The sequence below is a fragment of the Puma concolor genome, chromosome D3, assembly GCF_028749965.1.
Source record: "Puma concolor isolate L17-30 chromosome D3, mPumCon1.1.hap2, whole genome shotgun sequence".
In the NCBI taxonomy this organism is placed as follows: Eukaryota; Metazoa; Chordata; class Mammalia; order Carnivora; family Felidae; genus Puma; species Puma concolor.
In genome coordinates this window covers 46,595,931-46,620,183 of record NC_141678.1, presented here as the reverse complement: position 1 = coordinate 46,620,183, position 24,253 = coordinate 46,595,931, and the positions used below count along the sequence as shown (strand labels likewise).

General features: G+C 42.2%; 1 protein-coding gene across 7 annotated transcripts in view; it reads right to left on the bottom strand.

The window, feature by feature from the left end:
* Positions 1-24,253, bottom strand: part of LAMA3 (laminin subunit alpha 3) — a 274,529-nt gene that overhangs the window by 105,251 nt on the left and 145,025 nt on the right. For all 7 annotated transcript variants that reach the window (XM_086682631.1, XM_086682625.1, XM_086682626.1 and 4 more), the window contains 9 exons: positions 13,968-14,128; positions 10,640-10,748; positions 8,354-8,451; positions 7,076-7,217; positions 5,279-5,405; positions 5,050-5,189; positions 3,409-3,524; positions 2,020-2,231; positions 399-603 (listed from right to left, as the gene is read on the bottom strand). In XM_086682631.1, coding sequence (XP_086538757.1) covers positions 399-603; positions 2,020-2,231; positions 3,409-3,524; positions 5,050-5,189; positions 5,279-5,405; positions 7,076-7,217; positions 8,354-8,451; positions 10,640-10,748; positions 13,968-14,128 — 1,310 coding nt within the window. The remainder of the gene's footprint in view (positions 1-398; positions 604-2,019; positions 2,232-3,408; positions 3,525-5,049; positions 5,190-5,278; positions 5,406-7,075; positions 7,218-8,353; positions 8,452-10,639; positions 10,749-13,967; positions 14,129-24,253) is intronic.

The following is a 24,253-nucleotide window of genomic DNA, read 5'->3' as shown; positions in this document are numbered from 1 at the left end:
TCATGCATGCACTGTCCTCAACAAACCTGCCCGCTTACCCTAGAATGAAGATTTGGAGCCCAAACCTAAATACAAATGGCTAGTGCTCACCACAAGGTGACACAGTGGAAGAAATGATAACTTAATTATGCATACATATGGGACACACTGAGAACAACACTGGAGTGAATGGGTAAGGCTGTGTGACCTCAGGCGACTGGCCATCCACCTCCCTAGGCTCCCCAGGTCCGAGGGGACCGCTACTCCACACACCACAGCCCATTCGGTGGGGGGCTCCACCCTGAGGTGAACACAGTGCAGTCCTTGGAGCTGTGAGACACGGGAAGTAATGGTGACTGGAGCGTGCGGATGACATTTTCCTATAACAGGCCCTAACAGGCGAATCCACCTGAGCTCACCTGCACTGCCCGTGGTCCCTGTCACACTCCGGGGTGGCTGCCCCAATGGCGCCCCTCCTAGAACAGTTGCAGCTTTCGCAGCCAGCCAGGGGGTGGAAGCTGAAGGAATGCCGGTCACACACCTCACACTGGGGCCCGACCGTGTGGGGAAGGCAGAGGCACTTCCCCGTCGTCTCCTCACAAAGGCGCCGGCCACAGTTGCATGCTGGCCAGGGAATAAAGAGACATGGTGTAAGGGTGAGACACCGCCTGGCCACCAGCAGGACTTCACCAACTACCAGGATTTCCAGAAGCTTCTAAGGGTTTGGGAGAAATGTCTCCCTTTTTCTTCACTATGGCCATTACTGAGCATGGTAGATCTGAAAGGTATCTTTCTTGGAGCCAAGACCAACCATACCACCTGCTCATGGCAGACACAGTGTGAGGCACAGCTGGACCCACTGGCACCGAGACAGGTACTCAAAGGAACCCACCTAGCTGCAGTTACAAGCCATTCTAATGAGACACCTCTCATTCGTCAGAGGGTCCTGTTCCTCACAGGCTCCCTGAAGTGCCTCCACATCACCCTAGTGCACTGAGCTCAAGGTCAGGGCATGATACAGCAGCAGGACCCCCATTAGGCATCGGCTGATCTCCAGGAGAGGACTCTGTGTGCACTACACCAGGATCTCTCACTGCACATGGCCTATGCTGACCCAGCATCTCGGGCCACAAGATGGTTCTTAGATAAAATTCCCTGGGTTTCCCATTCAGACAGTACTATGCTCCTGTGACCCTGGCCCTTCCCCCCATTTCTTTTTTTTTTTTTTTTAAGTTTTATTTAGTTATTTTTAGAGAGAGAGAGAGCACACACATGCATGCATGAGTTAGGGAGGGGCAGAGAGGAAAGGAAAGAGAGAATCCCAAGCAGGCTCCATGCTGTCAACACAGAGCCCAATGTGGGGCTTGAACTTGTGAACCGTGCGATCATGACCTGAGCCAAAGCCAAGAGTCAGATGCTTAATCAACTGAGCTAACCAGGTGCCCCACCTCCTCCTATTTCAGTTGAACTCTGGTTAGGCTGCAAAAATTGAAGGGGCTTCCGATAGGAAGAGGGATTGAGCCTCCCAATATTTCCATGCTTAAGGCTCTTTACACTCACCTGCTTTGCCAAGTGCATGGGTCCCATAACATGGGAAAAACAAATGTTTCTCTTCTAGAACCTACCTACTCAGAATGTGGTCCATGGACCATTGGCATGGGCATCATCTGAGTCCTTAAAAGACATGCAGACTCTCAGCCCCCAACCCAGGCCTCCTGAATAAGAATCTGCATTTTCACAAGATCTCCAGGTGACAGGTGAGTCTCCAGGACAGTGAAATTCAAGAAAGCCTGCCCTAGGGGCACTTGGGTGGCTCAGTCAGTTAAGTGTCTCACTCTTGATACTGGCTCAGGTCATGATCTCACAGCTTTGAGACTGAGCCCTGTGTTGGGCTCCATGCTAGGCGTGGAGCCTGCTGGGGATCCTCTCTCTTCCTTTCCCTCAATCCCTCCCTCGTTCTCTTTCTCTCTCTCCCGTCCTAGCTGACCATCACCCACCTGGGGCCAGAGACAACCTTGGATGACCCAAACATGCACTTACGCTTGCAGCGTGGGAATCCATAGTAGCCCACTCGACAGCGGGTACACCGTCGCCCAATGACATTGGGTTGGCACTGGCACTGCCCGCCCTCTGGGCTGCAGTGACGGCCAATGGCCCCAGTAGGGTGGCACTCACAGGGCAGTGCACCCTTGTGGTAAAGGGCCACCAGGGATCTGGCAGAGGTCTTACAGAATCCAGAGGCCGTCTGGGGGCTGTGAAGACAAAATAACTCACGGTATTATCGCGGGAGGCATGCCCAGTAAGAGTCCCAACCTCTCCTTCCCTCTTGCTCCACCAAAGGGTGTTTTAGGGACGGGGCTCTGGCTTTGGAGTCTGGGAAGAAATGAGAGACTATCCCACCCCTGGATTCACAGCCAGTGACAGCCACCCTTCCTTGTGCCCATCCACTCCAGAGCACATCACAGGACTGGCTGGTGGGAACTTTTGATAGCTGAAATAAAAGGGTGAAAATTCACCTACAGGATGGATTCCATGGTATGTGAATTATATCTCAGTAAAGTGGTTACCAAAAAAATTATACCTATATGTGTCTATACCAATAACAATAACAATGAAGAGGAAGGCAAGGCAAAGTACCTATATTTATTGAATGCTGTGTGTTAGAAGTTTTGCCTACGTCTCAACCTCACAACCACCCAAGTTAGGCCTAAGCCTCATTTCATAGATAAGGCAACTGAGGCTTCTAGAAGTTAAGCAACATGCCCAAGGCCACAGAGCTACAGAGTGACCAAGGAGGCATTCAAACCCATAGCTATTTGACTTCAGGGCCTTTACTCTTAATATTTTCTGTACAGGAGACGTTTGCCTACCAGGGCAACCTGGAGCTCCTGGGTCCCTCAGGAAGCCTCCAAGGGGGCAGGGAGTGTCTGCAGAAGTGAAGAGTGGGAACCGATACTCGGGAATATCCTAGGCTCTTAGCATTCAGGGACACAGGGTGAGGGGACAGGGAAGTCAACCTCTCTGTGACACTCCTCATTCAATCAGATGGCAAACGAGAGGGAGAATCCGGGCTGACGTGCTCTCCCAGTAGGAAGTACCCCTTCTGGTTGTCTTTTAGGAATCTGAGTTGGACAACAGGAAGCAGCAAAGAGGCCAAGAAACTCCTAAGCAGCCCATGAATCGCAGCTTGGAGGGTGAACCTCTGGAGAGATCGATGTTGAGGACGGTAACCTTGCCCAGATGTGCAGGACAAGGTCTGGTGTGGGATGGTGTATGCAGAGGAAAAGCACCTCCCGCCCCAGACCCAGGACTCACTGCCACCTCCTTGGGCACCAGGAAGAAGAAGACCCAAAGGCCAGCCCCACCCTGGGCCTTGCTCCCAGTGGGAATGTGGGAGAGCCTTCTGAATCTCCACAAAGTTATACTTACTCAATATAAAAACTGTTTGCTCCACAATTGGTGATAAACTCAAATGATTTGTCCACTGATTTTTTGTGAAGTATTTGGTAGTCGTAATTCTCCGCAGGCACCACCAGAACACGGACCTAAAGGAAACCTGTCAGCGTGTCTTTGGATTTCCAACAGCAGGGCACACCTACAGCTATTCATTATATTTTCTCTTCACTAAGATCCATGTTCTTTACTGTTAAGCCCAAGACCAACCGAAACAGGATTTACGAAAAAAAAGAATCACAAGAACTACTTTAAGCCAGTGTTAAAGGCTCAACTCACGTCCCTATGTAAGGAACAGCATGGGCCGGGGCCGGTCCCTCAGAGCGCCTGCTCAGAGAAGCGGCAGCCTTAGTGCTGTGTGGGGATAGGAGATCTAAGGGGTGAGCAGGAGCCTGTTAGGACTGCCAGGGCCCCATGTGATCTATGCCTGGGATGGCTCTGGATCTCCAGAGGTTGCAATTTGTATTTTTAAAGGTGAACAAACCAAAATGGCAGGATCAATGGGGGAAACTCGGACCGTGGCTTGCCCTGAAATTTACATCATGTCAGACACTTTAGCATGAATAACTGCAGCCCTAGGCTTTAAAAGTACTGCTCGGCTCTCTTACTCTTACTACAGATCAGACTATTCCAGTAATAAATGCTATAGGAAATTTCAAATGTCTTTGTGAACTATTTACCACCTTACAGCTTACAGAGAGCTCACTGCCCTCATGTTAGTCAATCAATAAGCATTTGCCAAACACCATGTGCCAGGTGGTGTTCTAGGCACAGGGGATATAAAATGCATAAAGCCAGGTCCCTGTCCCTAGGAAGATGGCATCCTCAGAGAGAGAAGGAAGCATGAAGAAGAAACTAGAGGGTCACACAGCAGGGCCTGGACAATGTTACCTGGCTCTCTGGAAGCCTTTACAGGCATTGAGTGACCATGATCCCATCAACCAAGGTAAGGAACAGGGTAGGGGATACCTGGGGTTGTGCAAGTAACAGGCTTAAGTCTGAGGGACTCCTAAGGTCTCTGGCTATGCAGATATGCAGTAGATGGTCCCAAACTGGGCCTGGAGCTCAGAAAATATCAGAGATAAATTCAGAGATGTGGTGTCATTCCCCCAGAAGAGAGAATGGAATCAATGGGTACAGATGATAGTATCCACAGAGAAAGGACAGAACAAGAGGGCTTCGCATCGAACCCAAGGGAATGCCACCATACGGGCACAAAGGGAAAAAGAAGTCACTGAAGGAACACTAGAGCAATTGAGAACAAAATGAGAGAAACAGCTATGGCAGCCCAAAAAAGAAAGCTTCAAGAACAAAGGAGTATTACATGCTTCAGAAAGAGACCAGTCAGGTGAGGAGTGAGGAGGGGCTGATGTAGAGTGAGATTCTTGTTCACCAGAGTTTCTTGCGGGGACTTTTCTCTTCCTATTCACTTACGTATTGTTCTAATTTCCTTTGACATTAATTGTCACTTTTTTTTTTTTTTGGTAAAAGGTAGCCGTAAAATTTAAACATTTTTCTATAAATATGACTTCAATTCCCTGGTGGAGATGTCATCACGAGCCAAACAGGCACACAGAATGGCTGACCAAGGCAAACTGAGGGACAAGAAGAACATACCAACACTAAGGACTTTCCTTCTGGAACCTCCACAGTCACAGCTACCTCTGGCTCTGAGATGTCAAACTCAACCTGATCTTCAGCAATCACTTGGTCCCTGCAGCCAAGTGTGTGGGGGCAAAAAGAGGCACGGAAGACACCTGGGGGCAGAGCAAGAGAGGAGTTCCTGTCACAGTAAGGCATGGATGAGCCGGGCAATCAGCCATGGCGCCTGCTCCCTGAAGCTCACCTGCCCACTGCCGCCCTCCATCCACAAACACCTGCGTGGGAAATGTTGGGTGCGCTGACTGATAAAAATGGATGACAATGACATATCTGCCCAGGTGTGGTACAAGTCCTCTCAGGGTCATTTGGTTCTAAGTGGAAACAAAGAAAAAAAACTCTTCAAGTTGCAGAACTATGAATATTTAGAGGTTAAAAACCAAAACCACCTAGGTATTTACCCAAGTGAGGTGAAAACCTAGGATCACACAAAACGTTCACTCGAATGTTCACAGCAGCACTATTTGTAATCAGAAAGACTGGAAATAAACCAAATGACCCACAACTCAGAATGGATAAACCAGTGGTGGTACAACCATAAATGGTACTGGATGGAGTGTAATTTGGTACAAGGACTTTTGAAAATTGTCTGTCAGCTTTTACCAAAGTCAAACATATCACTGAACAACTTCACTCTTAGGTACATAAATGCACAATGTTTGCCAAGAGGCTGTGCACAAATGTTTCCTGCATTCAAGAACTACTTGTAATAACCCTGTAACGAAGAGTCAGACTCCATTTTGGATGTCTGATCCCTGACAGGTGTCAAGCCCCATCACTCATTTTTAATATTTTGTCCCACACCTGCACAAGCTCATAAGAAAGCCCGGGTGCACATCCCTTGGCACGGGCAAGAAGTTCAAGGCACACTAATTCTAGCCCATGGGAAGGGAGCCCTCACCTTGGATTCTTCCACCTTCCCAACACCCCAGCCCAACCACATGACCAGAGTCATGCCTCAACTTTTGCTCAAGCTTGAGCGTGAGCCCTGCTCTCCCCAGAAAACCTCACTATGTGAGTAATGAGTCTTTTCAAACCTTCAAAAAAAAAAAACCAAAAACCAAAACAAAAAACACACACACAAGAAAAACAGCAATAATAAAAGATTATCTTCATCTTTCAGATGAGAATCATGACTTGAAGAAGGCAGGTAATTTGATAAACGTCATACTCTAATTGAAGAGCAAAGCCAGGCCTAGAAATCCTTTGTCATGATTTCAATTCATTTCCCCCTATGATTCTAGGTGGCCTTTCCCATACGGGATCTTATTAAGTTTTATCTCCAAATCCTGTTATTTTTCTAACTTGATGCAATGTGAAATGACATGAGCCATCTTTAGGATTAAAAGGATATAATATCAGGACAAATGGTAAGTCCTACAATTTCATAATTTACAGTGAAAAAATATAGTCCCTTACTATATTTCATCTTCATGCTATAGGTTATTAATCAATAAATGTTGATTGAGAATTTCCTGCCCGAAAGGCATTTTGCTGGTATAGTTGGGGATGCAAACTATTTAAAAAAAAATCTGTTAGCCAGAGTAGCTTTTGAAAGTGCTTGCATTCCAACTTGGGAAGACAAGTGATAAACTCAACAATATTAAATGCCAGTAGCCCATGAAAATATGAAGTGTCACAAAATGGGCCATGAAAAGTTGCCATACGACTGCGTAGACAGAGATACAGAAAAGGAAGAGGACATCAGGATGGGATGGTCATAGACAGGATTAGAGTCTCATGTGAGGGATTCCCCAAAATTGAGAGTAGAGGTCCTCAAACTCTATGGACATGCAAATTCCTTGGAGAATTTATTAAAACACATACTCCTGGCCCCCACCTCCAGAGTTTCTAATTCAGTAGTCCTGGGGTGGGCTTGAAAACCTGAATTTCTACCAAGTACCCAAGTGATGCAGATGCTTCTGTTAAAGGCCACACTTTGACAACCATGATTTTGAAACAACACACTCGAGAGGGGTCCCACCTGTGGCGCCTTCAAGGTGACTCCAGTAACATCAGCAGAAGGTGAAGGATCTTGGGGCAGGAGAAGGGAAGACTCACCACTTGGGACATCCAAAATTAATGCTGTTGGAGGAGTTTTGAGAACCAGGGAGACACAAGAAGCACTGAAAAAAAAATATTAAAAAAACAACCAAAAATGGAACTGTTCATTGGTGAGGAGGTAGACTGTGAGCATAAGACTGTGTGACATCAAAAGGATCCAGTCTTGGAAGAACCACAGGACTGTGGATATCTTTGGACAGAGACACTCAGTGTAGTCAGTTAGCCAAGTGTATTCCAGAGGCCTGCTTGATACAGTAAGCTAAAACAGAAATAAAATCTTAATTTTGAAAAACAGTAACCAGAGAGAAAGAAACTTAACAAAACTTTCCTTTCTAGAACTAAAATTCATGTTAAATGGAGTGATGCAATGAAACATTATTATTCACCTCTAAACAAACATGTTGACATAAAATTATACAAAAACAAACAGGACAAATGCACATCATTTCTTTCAGGCACAGCTAGATTTCCCTGTCTTGGTGGTTGCTGTAGCCCTAACCATATGCTAAGATTTCATGACTGTGTCTGTAAGTTATTTCTGAATCTACAACAAAACAACCCTCCCCAAACCCCGATAATCACTGGTTAGCTAATTCTCATAACATAGTGAGGTGGGTCATTATTTTCATGATTTAAAAATTTTTTTTAATTTATTCATTTATTTTTGAGAGAGACAGAGACAGTGTGAGTGAGGGAGAGTCAGAGGGAGAGAGGGAGAGAGAGAATCCCAAGTAGGCTCTGCATCATCAGCATAGAGCCCGATGCGGGGCTCAAACTCATGAAATCGAAAGATCGTGATCTGAGCCGAAACCAAGAGTCAGATGCCCGACTGACTGAGCCACCCGGTGCCCCCATGATTTTTTTTTTTTTTTTTTAATGAAGAGCTTCAGACACAAACATTAAAGGGTGAGAACAAAGTGAGCCTTTGGGAGGGCTCAGAACACAAGTCGGTAAGTACCGTTGAGGGAAAAGCTTAACCATTTCCCTCAGTTGCTACTCTGTCAGCTTCCTAAGACTATGAAATTCTGGAAAGACTGCCAGGGGAAATGAGTTAGCTGATTTTTTCTTTTAAGCGATCACCAGCCTTTAGCACCTTGGCCTGTGATCACTTCTGAAGGGAAGCATAAAGTCACAGCTTTGCAAGTCCTACAGTATCACTCAGAGCACCAACAAGGGAGAAAGGAAGGAAACTCATTACCTTTGATTAACATATTGCCCGTAACTGGCAATGCACTTGACTTGAGGTCTCAAATATTCAACTGAGAATTCTTCAATGGGTATGATACAAATTTGATGCTGTTGAGCAAATACAATGCAAAAAGGTACGTCATGGTTATTAGCAAAGCCAATGGTATGGTCAAACATACTCTTAAAAAAGCTGTTAAGTACAGAAATCATCATTGTTATTTTAAAGTAATAAACATTGCAGAAAGGCACTCCCTATGACATCGTTATGTACAACAAACCCTCTTTCCTAGTATACAGGATCACTGCCTAAATGCTCTTGGAATAGTCACATGAATAAATGAAATCATGAAAGTTCAAAAACAACTCTTTGTCAGTGACTTTTGGTGCCTGTTTCTCTCTCCTGCCCTGGGTTGATGCTGGCTCTTCAGATGCCTTGGCAGGGAGAGGGGGAATGTGGGAGGCAACAAGGGAGGCTGCCATTCAAGCCTGTTGTCTCCAGCTCCTGCTACAAATAATCTTTCTTGGGGTGCCTGGGTGGTTCAGTTGGTTAAGCATCCAACCCTTGATTTCAGCTCAGGTCATGATCTCACAGTTTGTGAGTTCGAGCTGTGCATCAGACTCTGTGCTGACAGCACGGAGTCCGCTTGAGTCCTCTCTCTCTCTTCCTCTCACTCTGCTCCTCCCCTCTTGTGCTGTCAAAAATAAATAAATAAACATTAAAAAAAAAACAAAAAACAAGGGCGCCTGGGTGTCTCAGTCAGTTAAACGTCCGACTTTGGCTCAGGACATGATCTCACGGTTCATGAGTTCGAGTCCCATGTCGGGCTCTGTGCCGACAGCTCAGAGCCTAGATCCTGCTTCAGGATCTTTATCTCCCTCCCTCTCTCTCTGCTCCTCCCCTGCTTGCACTCTGTCTCTCTCTCTGTCTCAAAAATAAATAAAAATTTAAAAACAAACTTGATGTTTAAAAAAAAAATGAAAAATAAAAAACAAAAACAAGAAAACCCCACGAATAATCTTTCTTAATAGAGGAGGACTCAAATCTCAGGCACATTTGGGCTTCACTGAAGGAACTGTCTCCAGAGCTAGTTTTTTACTTATCAATACATTTTATTTTAATCAAAACTGTATTACCGGCTTGATCACAAACCTATTCAATAAAAGTTTTTATTGAACACCTAGTACATGCCAGGCACTGAGACTAGGGGATCCTAAAAGACCAACATGGATAATACCTCTGCCCTCACATAGCTTAAATTGTAGTTAGACATCTGAATGATATTTGACTCTGAATGACATTTGACTATGTCAAAAAGGACAGACTTATGCTTACTAGATAAAGATTCAGTCCCGTTATAATTTCCAAAGATGAGGAGGTTAAGATTAGCTTGGATTGCTATGTTTATAAAAAGAGTCACAATTTTAAAAAGAAAGTCTTAAGTCATTACGTAATTCATGTAATAACTTTTAACAACTCAATGCAAGATAATTTTTCAGAGAAGGCTCAAAGTTTTTAATACTGTCAAGCACAAATATTTAAAACATATCAGAACAAGCTGGCCTGGCATTTCCCAGAATGTGATACATGCTGAATATTAGCAATGACAGGAAGTTGCTTCATACTTAGTTACTCTTCTGTTCCCTGAGACATTTATTATAAATCTAGCCACCCCTCCCTAGCCCAGATCCCACTGCCTGTGTTTATAATAATTCTCAATATTTAAGTCATGCTATTAAAAGGAAGGCATGAAGGGTATTTAATCTGCCAAACTTGGAATTTTAACTCTTAACGATATATATCTAACTAACTGAATACTACACTTTTTAAGATAGAGTAACAATAGTCTGGAAAAGAAATACCAGGTGATTGCAATCTTGAAAATTCTTAAGGAATTTGCCAAGAAGCTAATAGACATAATAAAATGGAAAAATGGGAAAGAAAATAAGCAGTAACTAGTGCATTTCTATATACCAGAGTGATAATAAACTGGGACCTATTAAGAACAAAAGATACTTCGTTCATAATAGTAACAATGGATAAACATTAATAAAATAGAGTTTTGTGAGATATGTTCAAATGTGATGACCAAACTTTACTGAGTGCTATAAAAAGGCTCAAATAAAGGAAGAGGCAAGACAGAGTTCTAGATGGGAAGGAAAAACATCAAGTTGGCGATTCTTCACAGGTTCATTTTAGAGATGTAATACAAAGACTGCCAACATTTTTAATAAGTTTTAAAATATAGATATAACAACAAAATGCTTCTAAAACTCAAAGGGCAAAACAGAAGCATACCAGAAGGAATCGGGCCCCACGCACTTTGAGCTGAATGTCTGTATCTGCTAACAGTTCATAGACAGCGATGCGACTCCTGCCATCAGTCACAACACTCCGGCAGAGGATGCTGCAAGAGGAAAAAGTTTTCTTAGCCTGACTTCTCTGGTCTCCCTGACTTTGTGCCTCCCCGTGGGATAGCTGACTGCTCTTCAGCTTCTCCTGTTTATAACCAGGTTGCTGACGGCAAATTTTCCTACACAACGAGTTTAAGAGGGATGTATGCAGTCCACCAGCAATATAAGAGAAAGAACCTTCCGGCTGTGGTCTGAGCTGCACGTCTCAGGGCAGCTTTTCCAAACCAGCTTTATGTAATACTCGGTCTAGTCATCGGGAGAAAAAGTCCCAGGGTCAATAACGTCTGATCTCCTAGACACAACCTATGAGAAATTTATCAGTATTGTTGGTACCATTGGTGACTGAAGATGCCTACTGGCCTCCCAGCGATGATTCCACACCATGTCAGCTCTAGGGCTGGCCTTTCTCCAGCCATGAGAAACCAGAGCTTGCCTTTGCAAGCTCAGTCTGCCCTCCGCATCCTTCCTTCCTCATTGCACCAGCTACGCTCCTTACCTCCACCCCATCAGCTGAAATACGGAGTTCAGGAACATTTCAAAGGTCATGGTTTGGAACCAAAGAACACACTCTAAGAGCACAACCCCTAAAGGAAGTATTTTCGGAGAACTGTTTCTGACTTCATATTCTGTAGCGACTTTTCTGTCTGTAAATACAATTTGGAAACTAGAGACAAACTATATCTATCTCTGAGAAGAAATGAGTGAGAGATGTTTGAAAAGATTGATGCAATGACTTTCTGGTAAAGATTAAAATGAGATAGTATATACAGAGCCATGGTTAGAAACTCAATGAATAGTTGTGTTGTTTTCTCTTTTGTGCATGTGTACATGTATGAAATTAAAGTGCATTCCTTTTGGATTCAATCATAATCCTGGGAGTTAAATATATTAAGTGATTCATTTAGACTTAGTTTTATCCATATCCTTTTAAAATTCTTACTAAGAATAGACAAACGGTAATAACGGGATTGATTTCATCATGAGTGATCACCTCTCCTACAGAAGGCAGATCATATTTATCACAACACTGTTCTGAAAAGTGGTATTTTAATTAGCACCGCGACTTTTCTGTTGGGATATTTTTTAAAATAACACCATTAGAACTCACTCAAGAATGTTGGGAAAGGTTCAACCCTCAGCAGGAAAAGCTGCAGTGTCGAAAGGGCCTGTCATGTGAAATAGGCTTTTATGGGTCAAATATTTTCCAATTGCACCATATTTTTGGACTCCAGTACTAATAGCCTGTTCATTTTCACTTAGTCACATGACAGCCAAAGTAGAGAAGAAGGAAATATTTTAGAGGAGTTGAAATAATACCACAAGACTTTCCTGGAAATGGTCAAATACATTAGAAGGAAGTCCTAGTCTAATACAATACTGTCTTGGGATTCTAATGTCCCTGGTGAAGAACCTGGGGCTGTCATGTCCAGAGCCAAAACGATCTGCGGAATACCGCACAGTTCTTCTCCCCAAATGCCATCCAGACAGAGGTCATGAAACCAAGCTCGTGGCTTATGGAACCCTGGAAGGGTGACCATTCTTTCCTGAGCTTTGAAAACACTTCTCTGCTTGGCACAGATGTTCTCAGCCTCTTCTGAGATGGTTCAGAGAGCCACCAGGGACATCAGCAGTGTTTCCTACTGGGCTCTCAGCCATCACCACCTTGTATCCTGTGGAGCAGGGATCAAGCAATATGATCTGGAAAGCTGAGTCAGAGAGCTGAACCAGAGGGTGGACTTGGAGGAACAGGGTACAGAGGAGCCCTGTCCCAGCCCTGTGGCCAACAGTCTCCAGGACTCAGGTGGTGAGGTGACCCACCCACCTAGGAGTGTACATTCCAATGGTTGCTGATGTCATCCACAGATCAAACTAACGTTTTCAGATAATGATAGAACATTCTGGAGAACTTTTTTGGCCCATCTGGTACTCCTACTAAAAATCCAAATGCAATTATGTCCTTTGTTTTTTTGTGGGTTTTTTTTTTGTTTTTTGTTTTTTGTTTTGTTTTTTTGTTTTTGTTTTATCATCACCCCAGAGAAAAGGGCTGATGAGATTTTTTAAATGATTTTTCAAAGAAGCCCTCACAGCTGCTTTTTTAGGGTTGCTGAGAGCATGATGTTAATTCAATAACCATTTCATCAAGTCTCATAAAAGTTTCCATTCTAAGTTCCTAAAAGTAACTCTTTTCATACGTTCTTTTATTTGCAAAACAGGGAAAATGTCCAACTACTTCAGGTCATTTGAAGTTTGACAAAAAGCCATAGGCAAGTAGTGGTAATAAAATGTCCAAGGCCTTGGCCAAGAACTGGGTGGGTTCATTGCAGTTTGCCACCTGCTGTCTGAAGAGACTGACTTCCGTGCCATTTATTATACAATTAATTTCATGTTGGAAACACCCCTTGAGCTGATTCTTTAATTAAAGCATATTCTGAACATTTGCATATATCTTGAAATATTATACAAAAAAACAACTCTTAATAAATCTTTGCCAAGGTTCTTGGAAGACAGTAACTTAAACAGGGTGAATTTTAAAATCTTTGGCTAGGGGCACTTGGGTGGCTTAGTCAGTTAAGCATCGGACTTTGGCTCAGGTCACAATCTCACAGTTTGTGAGTTTGAGCCCCGCATCTGGCTCTGTGCTGGCAGTGGGGAGCCCACTTTGGACCCTCTGTCCCCCTCTCTCTCTGCCCCTCCCCAGCTGCAAACTCTCTCTCAAAAATGAATAAGCATTAAAAAAAATAAAATCTTTGGTTAATTATTTTTCACCTGATGATCCTCAAACATCAATTATTCCCAGTTTCTGAAGGGCATGTTGGGAAGGCGGTTGTGACAGAGACAGAGTCTTTTCTCCTATTCCACGCACCCAGGTGCTCTACACAGCATGTGAAGTGAGAACACTGACTTCACTGCACCACACAGGGGTGACGGAGAATAAAATAAAAAGGTCGTGCTGCTTCCTGGGACTCTGAGCAAAAGGAGTGAGTAGAATACACAGTTTTTCAAGAAAATGCAACATTTTCAAGAGGATGCCCACAGAGAAGTCTCCCAGTACTCACACTGGGGGTGACACCAGACAGCACGGTCACCTGCTTGTTTTCAAGATCAGCCTCAAAAAGGAAACAACATCCCAATCCAGATAAAAACCAAAGTTCCCAAAGCTGACCTCCTGATCGTTCAGGAACAAAGGGATCCCCCAGGGCAGGACTGATTACCTGTACATGCAGCTGTAGATGTTCACCTGGCCTCTCAGGACTGACCCAGGGCTCTGCATGTGCACAGCAACCACAGACAGCTGGTCTGCTCCCGTGGAATACTCCACCACCACCACGTAGTGGCCGACCTGGGGAACTCGCAGCCGCAGCTGTATCTCCACCTGTCAGAGAGCCCGAGCAGGTGGATGTGAAATGTACCGGATGAGTTTACATGGGCAATAGCGAAGGCAAGGCTGAGCAGACATCTGGGAACAGTGTACGTCATCACAGTAAGAAACGCGGTCCTATGGGTAGGAATGCCAGATAAAATACAGGATGGGGGCGCCAGGATGGCTCACTCGGTTAAGCTTCCAACTTGGGCTCAGGTCATGATCTCGTGGTTGGTGAGTTCGAGCCCTGCATCAGACTGTCTGCTGTCAGCACAGAGCCCACTTCGGATCCTCTTCCCCACCCCCACCCCCAACCTCTCTCTGCCCCTCCCCTGCTCACACTCCCTCTCTCTCTCTCTCTCAAAAATAAATAAATAAACTTTAAAAAATGCAGGATGAACCATTAAGTATGAAATTCAGATAAACAACACATAACTGTGGTTTATCTGTGATTCAAACTTAATGGTGCATTGGTATTTTTTTCTAAATCTGGCAACCTTACTTATAGGGGTTTCTACTCCTATTACCCATATATTTGCCTTGTTTCTCAAGGCAAAAGACACTCTAAAACTTGAGGTAAAAAGCAATCTCCACTGGGTGAGAAGAGGATAGAGGTATGCCTTGAGGCTCTTTTGCTGTTTTTCAATTTAAAGAGTGAACTTTCGATTATATGGATGCAGATAACGTGACGTGATATATGCAGCCCACTTCTGGGATAATAACTAGTAATAGTTTGGTTTTCATGCTTCCAAACCATTTTCCACATCTGAAAATGCACACATATGTACCTTTTTTTTTTTTTAAAGAAAAACTGTGCTCATAGTAGGAATCATGGATGTTTTTATACCATGACAGCAGAGCTGAGTAGCTCCAACAGAGTCCATATGGCTCACAAAGCTGAAAATATTTACTATCTGGCCTTGTACCAAAAACAAGCAAACAAAAAACCAAACCAAAACCAAACCAAAAAACAACCCGCCCCCACCATCCCCTATGGGTTAGGAGCTTGGAGTATGGAACCATACTGCCTCCAGCTGTGTGACTTTGAGCAAGTTACTTAATGTCTGTATGCTTTGGTATCCTCCTGTGTACAAATGAGGATAGCAAGAGTACCCACCTCTTAAAATTATCATGAGGATTAAATGAATGAATATATGAAGGACTCTTAGAAGGGTATTTGGCATGTCATAAGCACTCTGTAAATATTGATGATCATAACTGTGATTATTGCCTTTTGCCACATCTTGCTTTTTTTACTCAACAAGATTTTCTCTGTCTGTAGCTACATACAGATAAACTTCATTTTCCTAATAGCCTCCCACCTTTCCACAGTGTGAGTGTAAATTAATTTATTTAGCTAATCCCCTATTGATGGCAACACTTACATTGTCTCTAATTATCCCTATTAGCATAGAATGTTACATGATCACGTGTATGTATGTGTGTGTGTGTGTGTGTGTGTGTGTGTGTGTGTGTGTGTAGATAGGTAAATATCCTTATGCTGGTATTTCTGTAAGATTCCTAGAAGTAGAATTGCTGGGTCAAAGTATACGTGCATATTGAATGTCTGAGCCAATATTGGAACTACATTCCACAGCAGTTTAACCCACTTGAGTCTGTAATCTCAGGCCCAGCCAACCTTTACCATACTTAATTAAAATCCTCCCTCCTCCCCGTCTTCAGGATATTCACATTTACTGTTCTCTCTGCACAGCCCTGAACCACACAACTAATACTTTCCCCGGTGATTTTTCTATCACTTATATAATAGAAAGACTTACTTCAGGGGAAAAAAAAGTGGAATATCCACACCACTTTTCCACTCTGTTCTGGAGTGAAATATGGGTCTGTGTGGGGAGGTTATTAGCAGCATTTCTCCCTGGGGCATCTCCAAACAAGGGTCTGTCTGTCTTCACGCCACCATAAAACACACACAAGCCAATAATGTATATTCACTTTTCTCCCAGAAGTTATTACTGGCTGCCAGTTCTATCACAGCACTGTATTATAAGTTTCTATTGTTCTTTCCACTCTGAGTCCTAGTCATTGATTTTTTGGAAGATGTGTGGGAAGGCTTCTGAATTCATCTAAGGGTAAAAGTAGGTTTTGAGAAACTCGGATAAACGATAAATGATGGCAAATAGAAACTTTACTATTTGCTATTTGTTATCAGTTATTTATCTTAGTAAAAGGGAACTTAAATAGAACCAGTGTCAAACTGGAAGGAGCTTTCTGGTTTTATGGCATAGAACTGCCCTCACCTGGTTATGAGTGTTTCAAGATAAAGACATAAAAGGCAGGCATGTCAAATCTGGTACTTACACAAAGCTAAGAGGGGTGATTAACATGTCTGGTGTCAAAATGAGGATTCAAAATGACTTGGTCAATCTATACTTACTAAACACCTCCTCTATGCCAGCTCACCTGATGGGCATACAATGGGAAACAAGACATATCTGGTCTCTGCCCTCAGACAGACTTTAATCAAATAATTAGACAATTAGACAAACACAGTGTGAAATTACACATATGACAAATATTCTGCATAGGTTCTTAGAGGACAGCCTGAGCCAGTCAGGGAGACTAGGGAAGGGGAAGACTTCCTGAAGAAGCAATAACTTGGCTGAGTGCTAGAGGACAAGGAACAGACAGCCAGGACCCAGGGGGAGGGAGGAGCATTCAGGCACAGGGAACATCCTGCAGTAGGAGGCTACCCTATGACACACAGGCTGTAGGGTAACAAATAATGTTAAGTCCAAGAGACTGAAGGCAGGCCACAGTGACAAGGAACAGAGAGCAAGACGAGGCACTGGGAGGAAGGAGGGGTAGCCTTAGAGGCCATTAAAATCTTTTGTCTCTATCCTAAAGCAGTAAGCTGTTATCATAATGTTCCAATTGTGTATGGGTGAGGATGGGGCAAGAGTGCCTGTGATGATCAGATATTGTATTTCTATCAACATGAGTATGCTGACTATCATATGGAGTCTGGACTGGGAGATGCAATGGGCAAGAGCTGGTGTGAGTGAGCTAATCAGGAGGTTACTGCAGAGATCCTCATGAAAGATGATGATCAAATATTGGGCAAGAAAGATACACGAAGAGAAGTAGAGACATTTAAGAAAAGACATTAAGATTCAGGGATGGGTTGTCTTTGGTAAGGGAGGGAACGGAAGAAATCATGGATGACCCTAAGAATTCTGATTTATAAAATTAGATGGACGGTGGTACCATTTACTTAGGTAGTAAAATGTAATTTGAGATCCCTTCGAGACACCTAAGAGGTAACGTCAGGAAGGAAGTTGGCAATGCTGTTCTGCACATAAAAGGACAGGTATGACTGAACATACCACTTTGGGAGTTATCTGTGTCGAGTTGGCATCTAACACAATAGGCTTGGAGGAGGCTGCTTAGGGAGAGAATATAAAGTAAAAAGACAAAGGCTAAAACTGAACCTCAACAAATTCTAACACTTAATGGCTAGATAGAGGTTGAACCTGTAAATGATATTCTAAGGAAGCAGCCGGAGAGGTAGGAAGAGATCCAGACCACTCTTAAATTATGAAAAACAAGGTAAGAGAGTGTTTTAACTTGGAAGGGATATTCAACAAGTATTGAAAGCTGCTGAGAAGTTAAACAGATGAACACATGAGGAATGAAAATCATCACTGGATTTACTGACAAGATGATTGGAAACTGAGAGAGAGAGAGAGAGGGAGAGAGAGGGAGAAGAAGAAGGAAGGAAGGAAGGAAGGAAGGAAGGAAGGAAGGAAGGAAGGAAGGAAGGAAGGAAAAAGGTAATGGAGTAGGAGAGAGGAAAGCCAGACTGCTGTGGGTAGAGATGTGAATGGAAGTGAAAGAATCGGGAACAGTGTAGAATTGTCGAATTCTTTGGAGAAGTTTGGTTGTGAAGGAGGCAAGAGGTATAGCTGAGGGACTGTGGGAAGGGAAAGGAGGGTATTAATAAAAAGGGGATAGAACTTAGCATTTTTAAAATATGAGGGTGACTCCCAGTTCAGACGGCACAGTGAATTGACATTTTCTGCACCCCTTCCACTCCAAGAGATAGCAACTATAGATAAAATGTTTTAAAAGGAAAACAAAAAGACGTGTTTTAGATTTAAAAACTGATGGACCATAAGTAAAAGAAAAACTCGAAATGCACTGGGGCTGAAGTCAGGGGCCTGCTGTTGTCAAGGTCTGGAAGCAGCCTGTCTTGGTCAGCAGTTCAGCTCTTGCGGAGTAAAGAAAACTAAAGACGCCTCAATGAGACAGTGGTCAGATCCAGGCTCATTTTTTTTTAAGACAAAGAGGAATGTTCCCTCAAATCATGAAAAGCTGAAAAAGTTGCTGACAATCTGCCAGTTGGGTTTCAGCTTTACAAGAAGCTATAGAATTTGGGAATCAAATATCAAAGATACAGCCTCATAACCAAGAACCGATTTAAGCCACCTACGTACTCAGTGTCTGAATCTGTGCCATCCCCAGTATCACAGCGATAGAAGTGGCATATTTAATGCTTGCCTCTGAGCTAAGGGTCCAGAGGACTGGTGAGACATTGCAAAACTACTAGGCTGAGATGGCTAGCGAGAAAAAGGGAGATGATAAAAAGCTTCCATTCAAAATAAGCCAATAAGCCTGCAAACAAAATAAGTCTCCAAAACACATAAAGAAATCTAATGTTAGAAACATGCAACAATATCATCAATCAGAAGATGAATTTACTTCAGATAAGATGAATTTTATCAGAGAGTCTGACAAAGACTTTAAAATGAATACACTGGTCCCTAATCTGAAATCTTCAAACGTGGAAAAGGAATCTTTTTTGGATCTTGTTTGGATGCAAAACCTAATCTCACCTAACCAATCATCACTTGGTGGCAAAATGTGACTTGAACTAAGTCCACATATACAGTCTTAATGTATTTCTCTTGAAGTGCCTATCCAAGCTTTTTGTTGGAGAAATATCAACCTGTTCGATTATAGGGTGTTGGCCAGGACCCCAATGGAGATGATGATGATGATGATGATGATGATGATGTGTGTGTGTGCAGAATCTTTAAAATTCTGAATTCTGGGGCGCCTGGGTGGCTCAGTCAGTTAAGCGTCCGGCTCTTGGGTTTGGCTCAGGTCATCATCTCACAGTTCGTGAATTCAAGCCAGACATCGAGCTTGAGGTTTCTCTCTTCCTCTCTCTCTGCCCCTCCCCTGTTTGCTCTCTCTCTCTCTCTCTCTCTCAAATAAATAAACTTTTTAAAAAAATTTTTAAATGCTGAATTATGAAACACACCTGCCTCCGAGGGCATTAAGATACTCAAAAATATAAATGAAAGAGGAATCTCTCTAAAAAGTAAATAAAGTTATAAAACTAAATTGGTGGGGAAAAAATAAGGAAAAGTAAATATGAGTAAGAGTCAATTAGAAATCTTTGAGATTAACAGTATAAATTAAACTGAACCAACAGGCTGGATAAAATCTAAACTGGAGACAGTGAAACATCCGTGGATTCTAAGAAAGTCTTGAGGAATTCACCCATAAAGCAGCACAAAGAGCCAAAGCTATATAAAAATATGAAAGAGTAGTTTGTAGATAGACTGTGAGGTTCCAACATTCATCCAGGCTGATTTCCAGAAAAGAAGAATGTAAGGAATGGCAGCAAAATTACATTTGAAGTGATAACATCTGAGAATTTCCCAGGATAAAAGATATGAATCTTCATTCTGAAAGTGTAGCCTGAGGACTAAACAGATAAATAAAAATAAATCCACACCTAAATATATCATAATGGAACTTTAGAGTATCACAAATAAAAGTCCATCCTAGGATTTCTGGCTAAATATAATAGATTAAATGCTTATACTTATTGATCTTCCCTCTCAGAATTCCACAAAAATTCGAGTTGGGTTTTTTTTTTTTAAATCATAAACCCACAAACAAAAAGAGGATAGGAAAGAGGGGGGCAGGAAACAGGCTAGAGAAATCAACAGATTTTGGAAGCTGGAAAGCAGATGTTAACCAATTAGACCAGAAAAAGCTGACACCTAAGTGTCTGTGTGGGTGCAGAGTTGGATGAGCATTGGAAGAAAAGATTAAAGAAATATCCCAAAGCATAAAACGAGATAAAGAGATTGTAAATGTTGATTAAAGATAAAGAAATAAATTATCAATGAAATAACTCAAGGAAGTTTCCCTGAACGATGGATAGAAGTTTCCAGGCTAAAAGACTGAGAGCCTGGCACACTAGTGGAAACATTACCTATATCAAGGCACATCTTTGTGAAATTTCAGAACACGAGAAATAAAGAAATTATCTCAAAAGCTTTAAGCAGGGAAAAGCAAGCTGCAGTCAAAGCACTGGGAATCACAATGTAACTTCTCAAGAGCAGGACTTGAAGGTAGAAGCCAGTGAGGAAATGTCATCAAATTCTAAACATAAATGATTTCTAATACAAAATTCTATACTTAGAGTGCCTGGGGGGCTCAGTCAGATAAGTGTCTGACTCTTGATTTCAGCTCTGGTCATGATCTCATGGTCATGAGATCGAGCACTGCATTGGGCTCCACAGAGTTAAGCATAGAGCCTGCCTAAGAGTGTCTTTAAAAAAAAAACCAATAAAAATAAAATTATATATCTAACCAAACTAAAAAATCAAGATTGAGTGTATGATAGTTTCAGATATGCAAGGTCTCAAAGGGAAACAATAAATAAATAAATAAAAATAAAAGGACTTCCTCTGTATCTGTGTGGCCTTTCTCAGGAAGGAAGCCATTGGAGGATGTAATCTACCAAAATGCGGAAGAAGAAGAAGAAGAAAAAAAAGGGAGTTCCAATAGTAAAAAAAACAAAAACAAAAACAAAAACAAAAAACCCAATACAATTTAGATAAAAAAGAGAATATTTAGGATGGTGGGATGTGGCAATGAAATATTTCAGGAAATGGCTGTGCCCTAGATCCAGAGACTACATCAAGAGCAAAGAAGACAGATGGAAGATTCCAGGAGAGAAAATTCCAAGAAGAAATGGAAAAGGGGAAAAAAAAAAAAAAAAGGAAGGAAGGGAGGAGAGAGGGAGGGATGGTATGTGGTATATTTGAATTGAGATGAAACTTACAATCTACCTGAAAGTCTGGGGAAGAGGGTAAAAATAAAATTTCTGTACAGCAACAATAACTTGGAGGTTGGTTTTCAATGGGTAAATAATCATTCTAAAGTCTGTGTCATGTAAAATAAGAGATCAGAATTAGTGAATAACTTTAGACTTGGTTGGAAAATATATGCTTCAAGAACTTATGTTAAAATATTAAGGGTAACCACTAAAATACCAGAAAACAATCTGTACTTATCAAACAAGCAGAAAAATAGAGAAAACTGTCTTAATCAAACAGAAGTAGGGGGTGCCTGGCTGGCTCAGTCAGTAGAGCATGCAACTCTTGATCTCAGCATTGAGTTCCGGCCCCATGTTGGGCCTAGAACTTACTTCAAAAAAAAAAAAAAAAGAAAAGAAAAGAAACCGAAGTAGGAAAATTATTTTTTAGAAGGCAAATAAAAAGCTAATAAAATAATTAAGATGATAAAAATAAGTCCAAATATGTCTGAAATCACAATAAATATAAATCAATTAAAATCACATTGTAAAACAGATGATCAAATTGAAATATAAAAAATATAGCAATGAATTTGTTTATAAGAGACAGAGGCTTGCCTGGTGTACAACAGGTGTGGTCTGACTTTAAAAAATGAGCTGTCCAGGGGCGCCTGGGTGGCGCAGTCGGTTAAGCGTCCGACTTCAGCCAGGTCACGATCTCGCGGTCCGTGAGTTCCAGCCCCGCGTCAGGCTCTGGGCTGATGGCTCGGAGCCTGGAGCCTGTTTCCGATTCTGTGTCTCCCTCTCTCTCTGCCCCTCCCCCGTTCATGCTCTGTCTCTCTCTGTCCCAAAAATAAATAAACGTTGAAAAAAAAAAATTTTTTTTAAAAAAATAAAAAAAAAAATGAGCTGTCCAGATTCCCTTTCTCAGAAAGAATAAAGGGAAAAAGGGGATATTCAAATGGCAATAAGTGCCGGAGCTAGGAGTTAACAAAGAAATGAGACCGAAGCAACCTTCATGGTATGTGTGTGAGACAAACAGCTATGAGTAAGCAAAGGAGGTCATTCAATAGAGGGAGAGGTGAACAGCAAACACACGGAGAGAAGGCTTTCTTCTATGACAGCCTGGTAGCTCTATCTCTCTCAGATTCCTGGAAGACCAGAATGTACTTGGTTCCTGCCTTTGGAATCCTTCTAGACCTCTCTGTATCCTGGAAAAGGAAAAACCCTTCATATGAGCTAGACTTGGTGGGTTGCTCTTCCTTTCTGCCCATGGTGCTGACTAGAATACATAACAGCAGTATGGCTAATGGTTACTGAGTGATCACTGCGTGTTTGGCACCACAACAAGAGCCTCTCGTGGATTATTTTATTTAGTAGTACTCATGAGGTAGCTACTATTCTTATCCCCATTTTGTATACTAGTAAATTCAGGCCTAGGGAGATTTCACAGCTAGTTACTGATGACCCAAGACACGAAGGCAGGCAGTTTCACTCCAGAACCATCTTAATCATCACGCTACACATGGGTTTTCAAAATGGAGGAGCAGGGGCGGGGAGCAGGGGTGCGTGGGTGGCTCAGTTGGTTGAGCATCTGACTCTTCATAATAAAACTTTTTTAAAAATGGAGGAGGGATTACTCTGCATTTTGCTCCAGGTGGCTAATGATGATCAAAATTTACCTACCTCTAGAAGAAGTGAGTCCTCCATCAATTTAAGTATTCAACAGAGGCTAAATGAATGTTTAAAAAAGCTAATGTAGAAAGGATTCCTTCACAGGAAGGGAAATCAAATGATTTCTAAGGCCTCTTCGAATGCCATTAGTCTCTGAATTTTAGCACAATGATCTGTTACAGCACTGTCCAATAGAACCTTCTGGATAGCAAAAATATTTCATACTCTGTGTTTTCCAATAAGGTGGACACTAGACATATGTGATTGCTGAGCACTTGAAATGTGGCTAGTGCAACGGAGAAACTGGATGTTTAGCTCTACTTAGTTTTAATTAATTCAAGTTTATACAGCCACATAAGCTAGTCACTACTATATTAGCACATGTCTGTAAGCATTTAGATAAAATAGTAAAACAGACTGTTAAATAAAACTGGACAGCCCAGGGCTTAGTTTTACGCATCATGCAAATATGGCCCTGCCCAAGGCCTCAGTGCTATATGGCTCTGGGCTAAATCAGAGGCAAGGACACCTCCAGATGAATCATCAGCATCATTTCCTGGAGTCTGGCTCTTCTCAACAGCACCTTCCTGCTGTCTGGGGAACACACACACACACACACACACACGTATGTGTGCGTGCATATTTATGTATGTATATGCATTTGTGTGTGTGTGCTCAGCATGGGTAGGTAGGGATACAGCACACTGGTAGAATGGAGTGGAAATGATTTCATTAATTTCTCTTTATGAATGCCTATATTGCTTTACTTGTTACAACAGGCATACATACTTCTCTTTTTTGCAAAATAAAAACTCTAATAAAATGAAATGAAGACTAAAGAAGTATCCTTAAAATCCTCTAATAGCTACCTCGGAAATGTTAGCAATATAGTTTACAAAAAAGGTACATATCTAAATATTCAGAAGTAATACCATATATGTTTTCAGTCTACAAATTTAATCGTGAACATTTTCCTCAAAGGTACAAAACAGAGAATGTTGTAGAAAGTAAGGAATGGAAATATAGCGACGGAAGTTTGTTTTTCAGTGTCTTTATTCTGAGGTATTGCATTGTGTGTTTTTATTGTTGCTATATACTACTTTGAACGCAAATCTTAAATCAGTATAGTCTTAAATCGTTTTGAGGCCTCAAAAACTCTGAGAAGAAAAGTAATGCCAAAGCCTGTGGTAACCTGTCCTCTAAGCCATGAGGGAGATGCCCTGGCATGTAGCATTTCCAGATTTTGAGCTCAAAGAAATCAACCCTTACAAATTGCTTAGCCTGAGGGCTGAACAGTCTGTGAGCATTGCATCCTTTTAGGGTAAGCTGTGTAGTTTCTGGAGGCCTTTTAGAAAGATCTTGCCCTGAATCAGGTAGAGCAG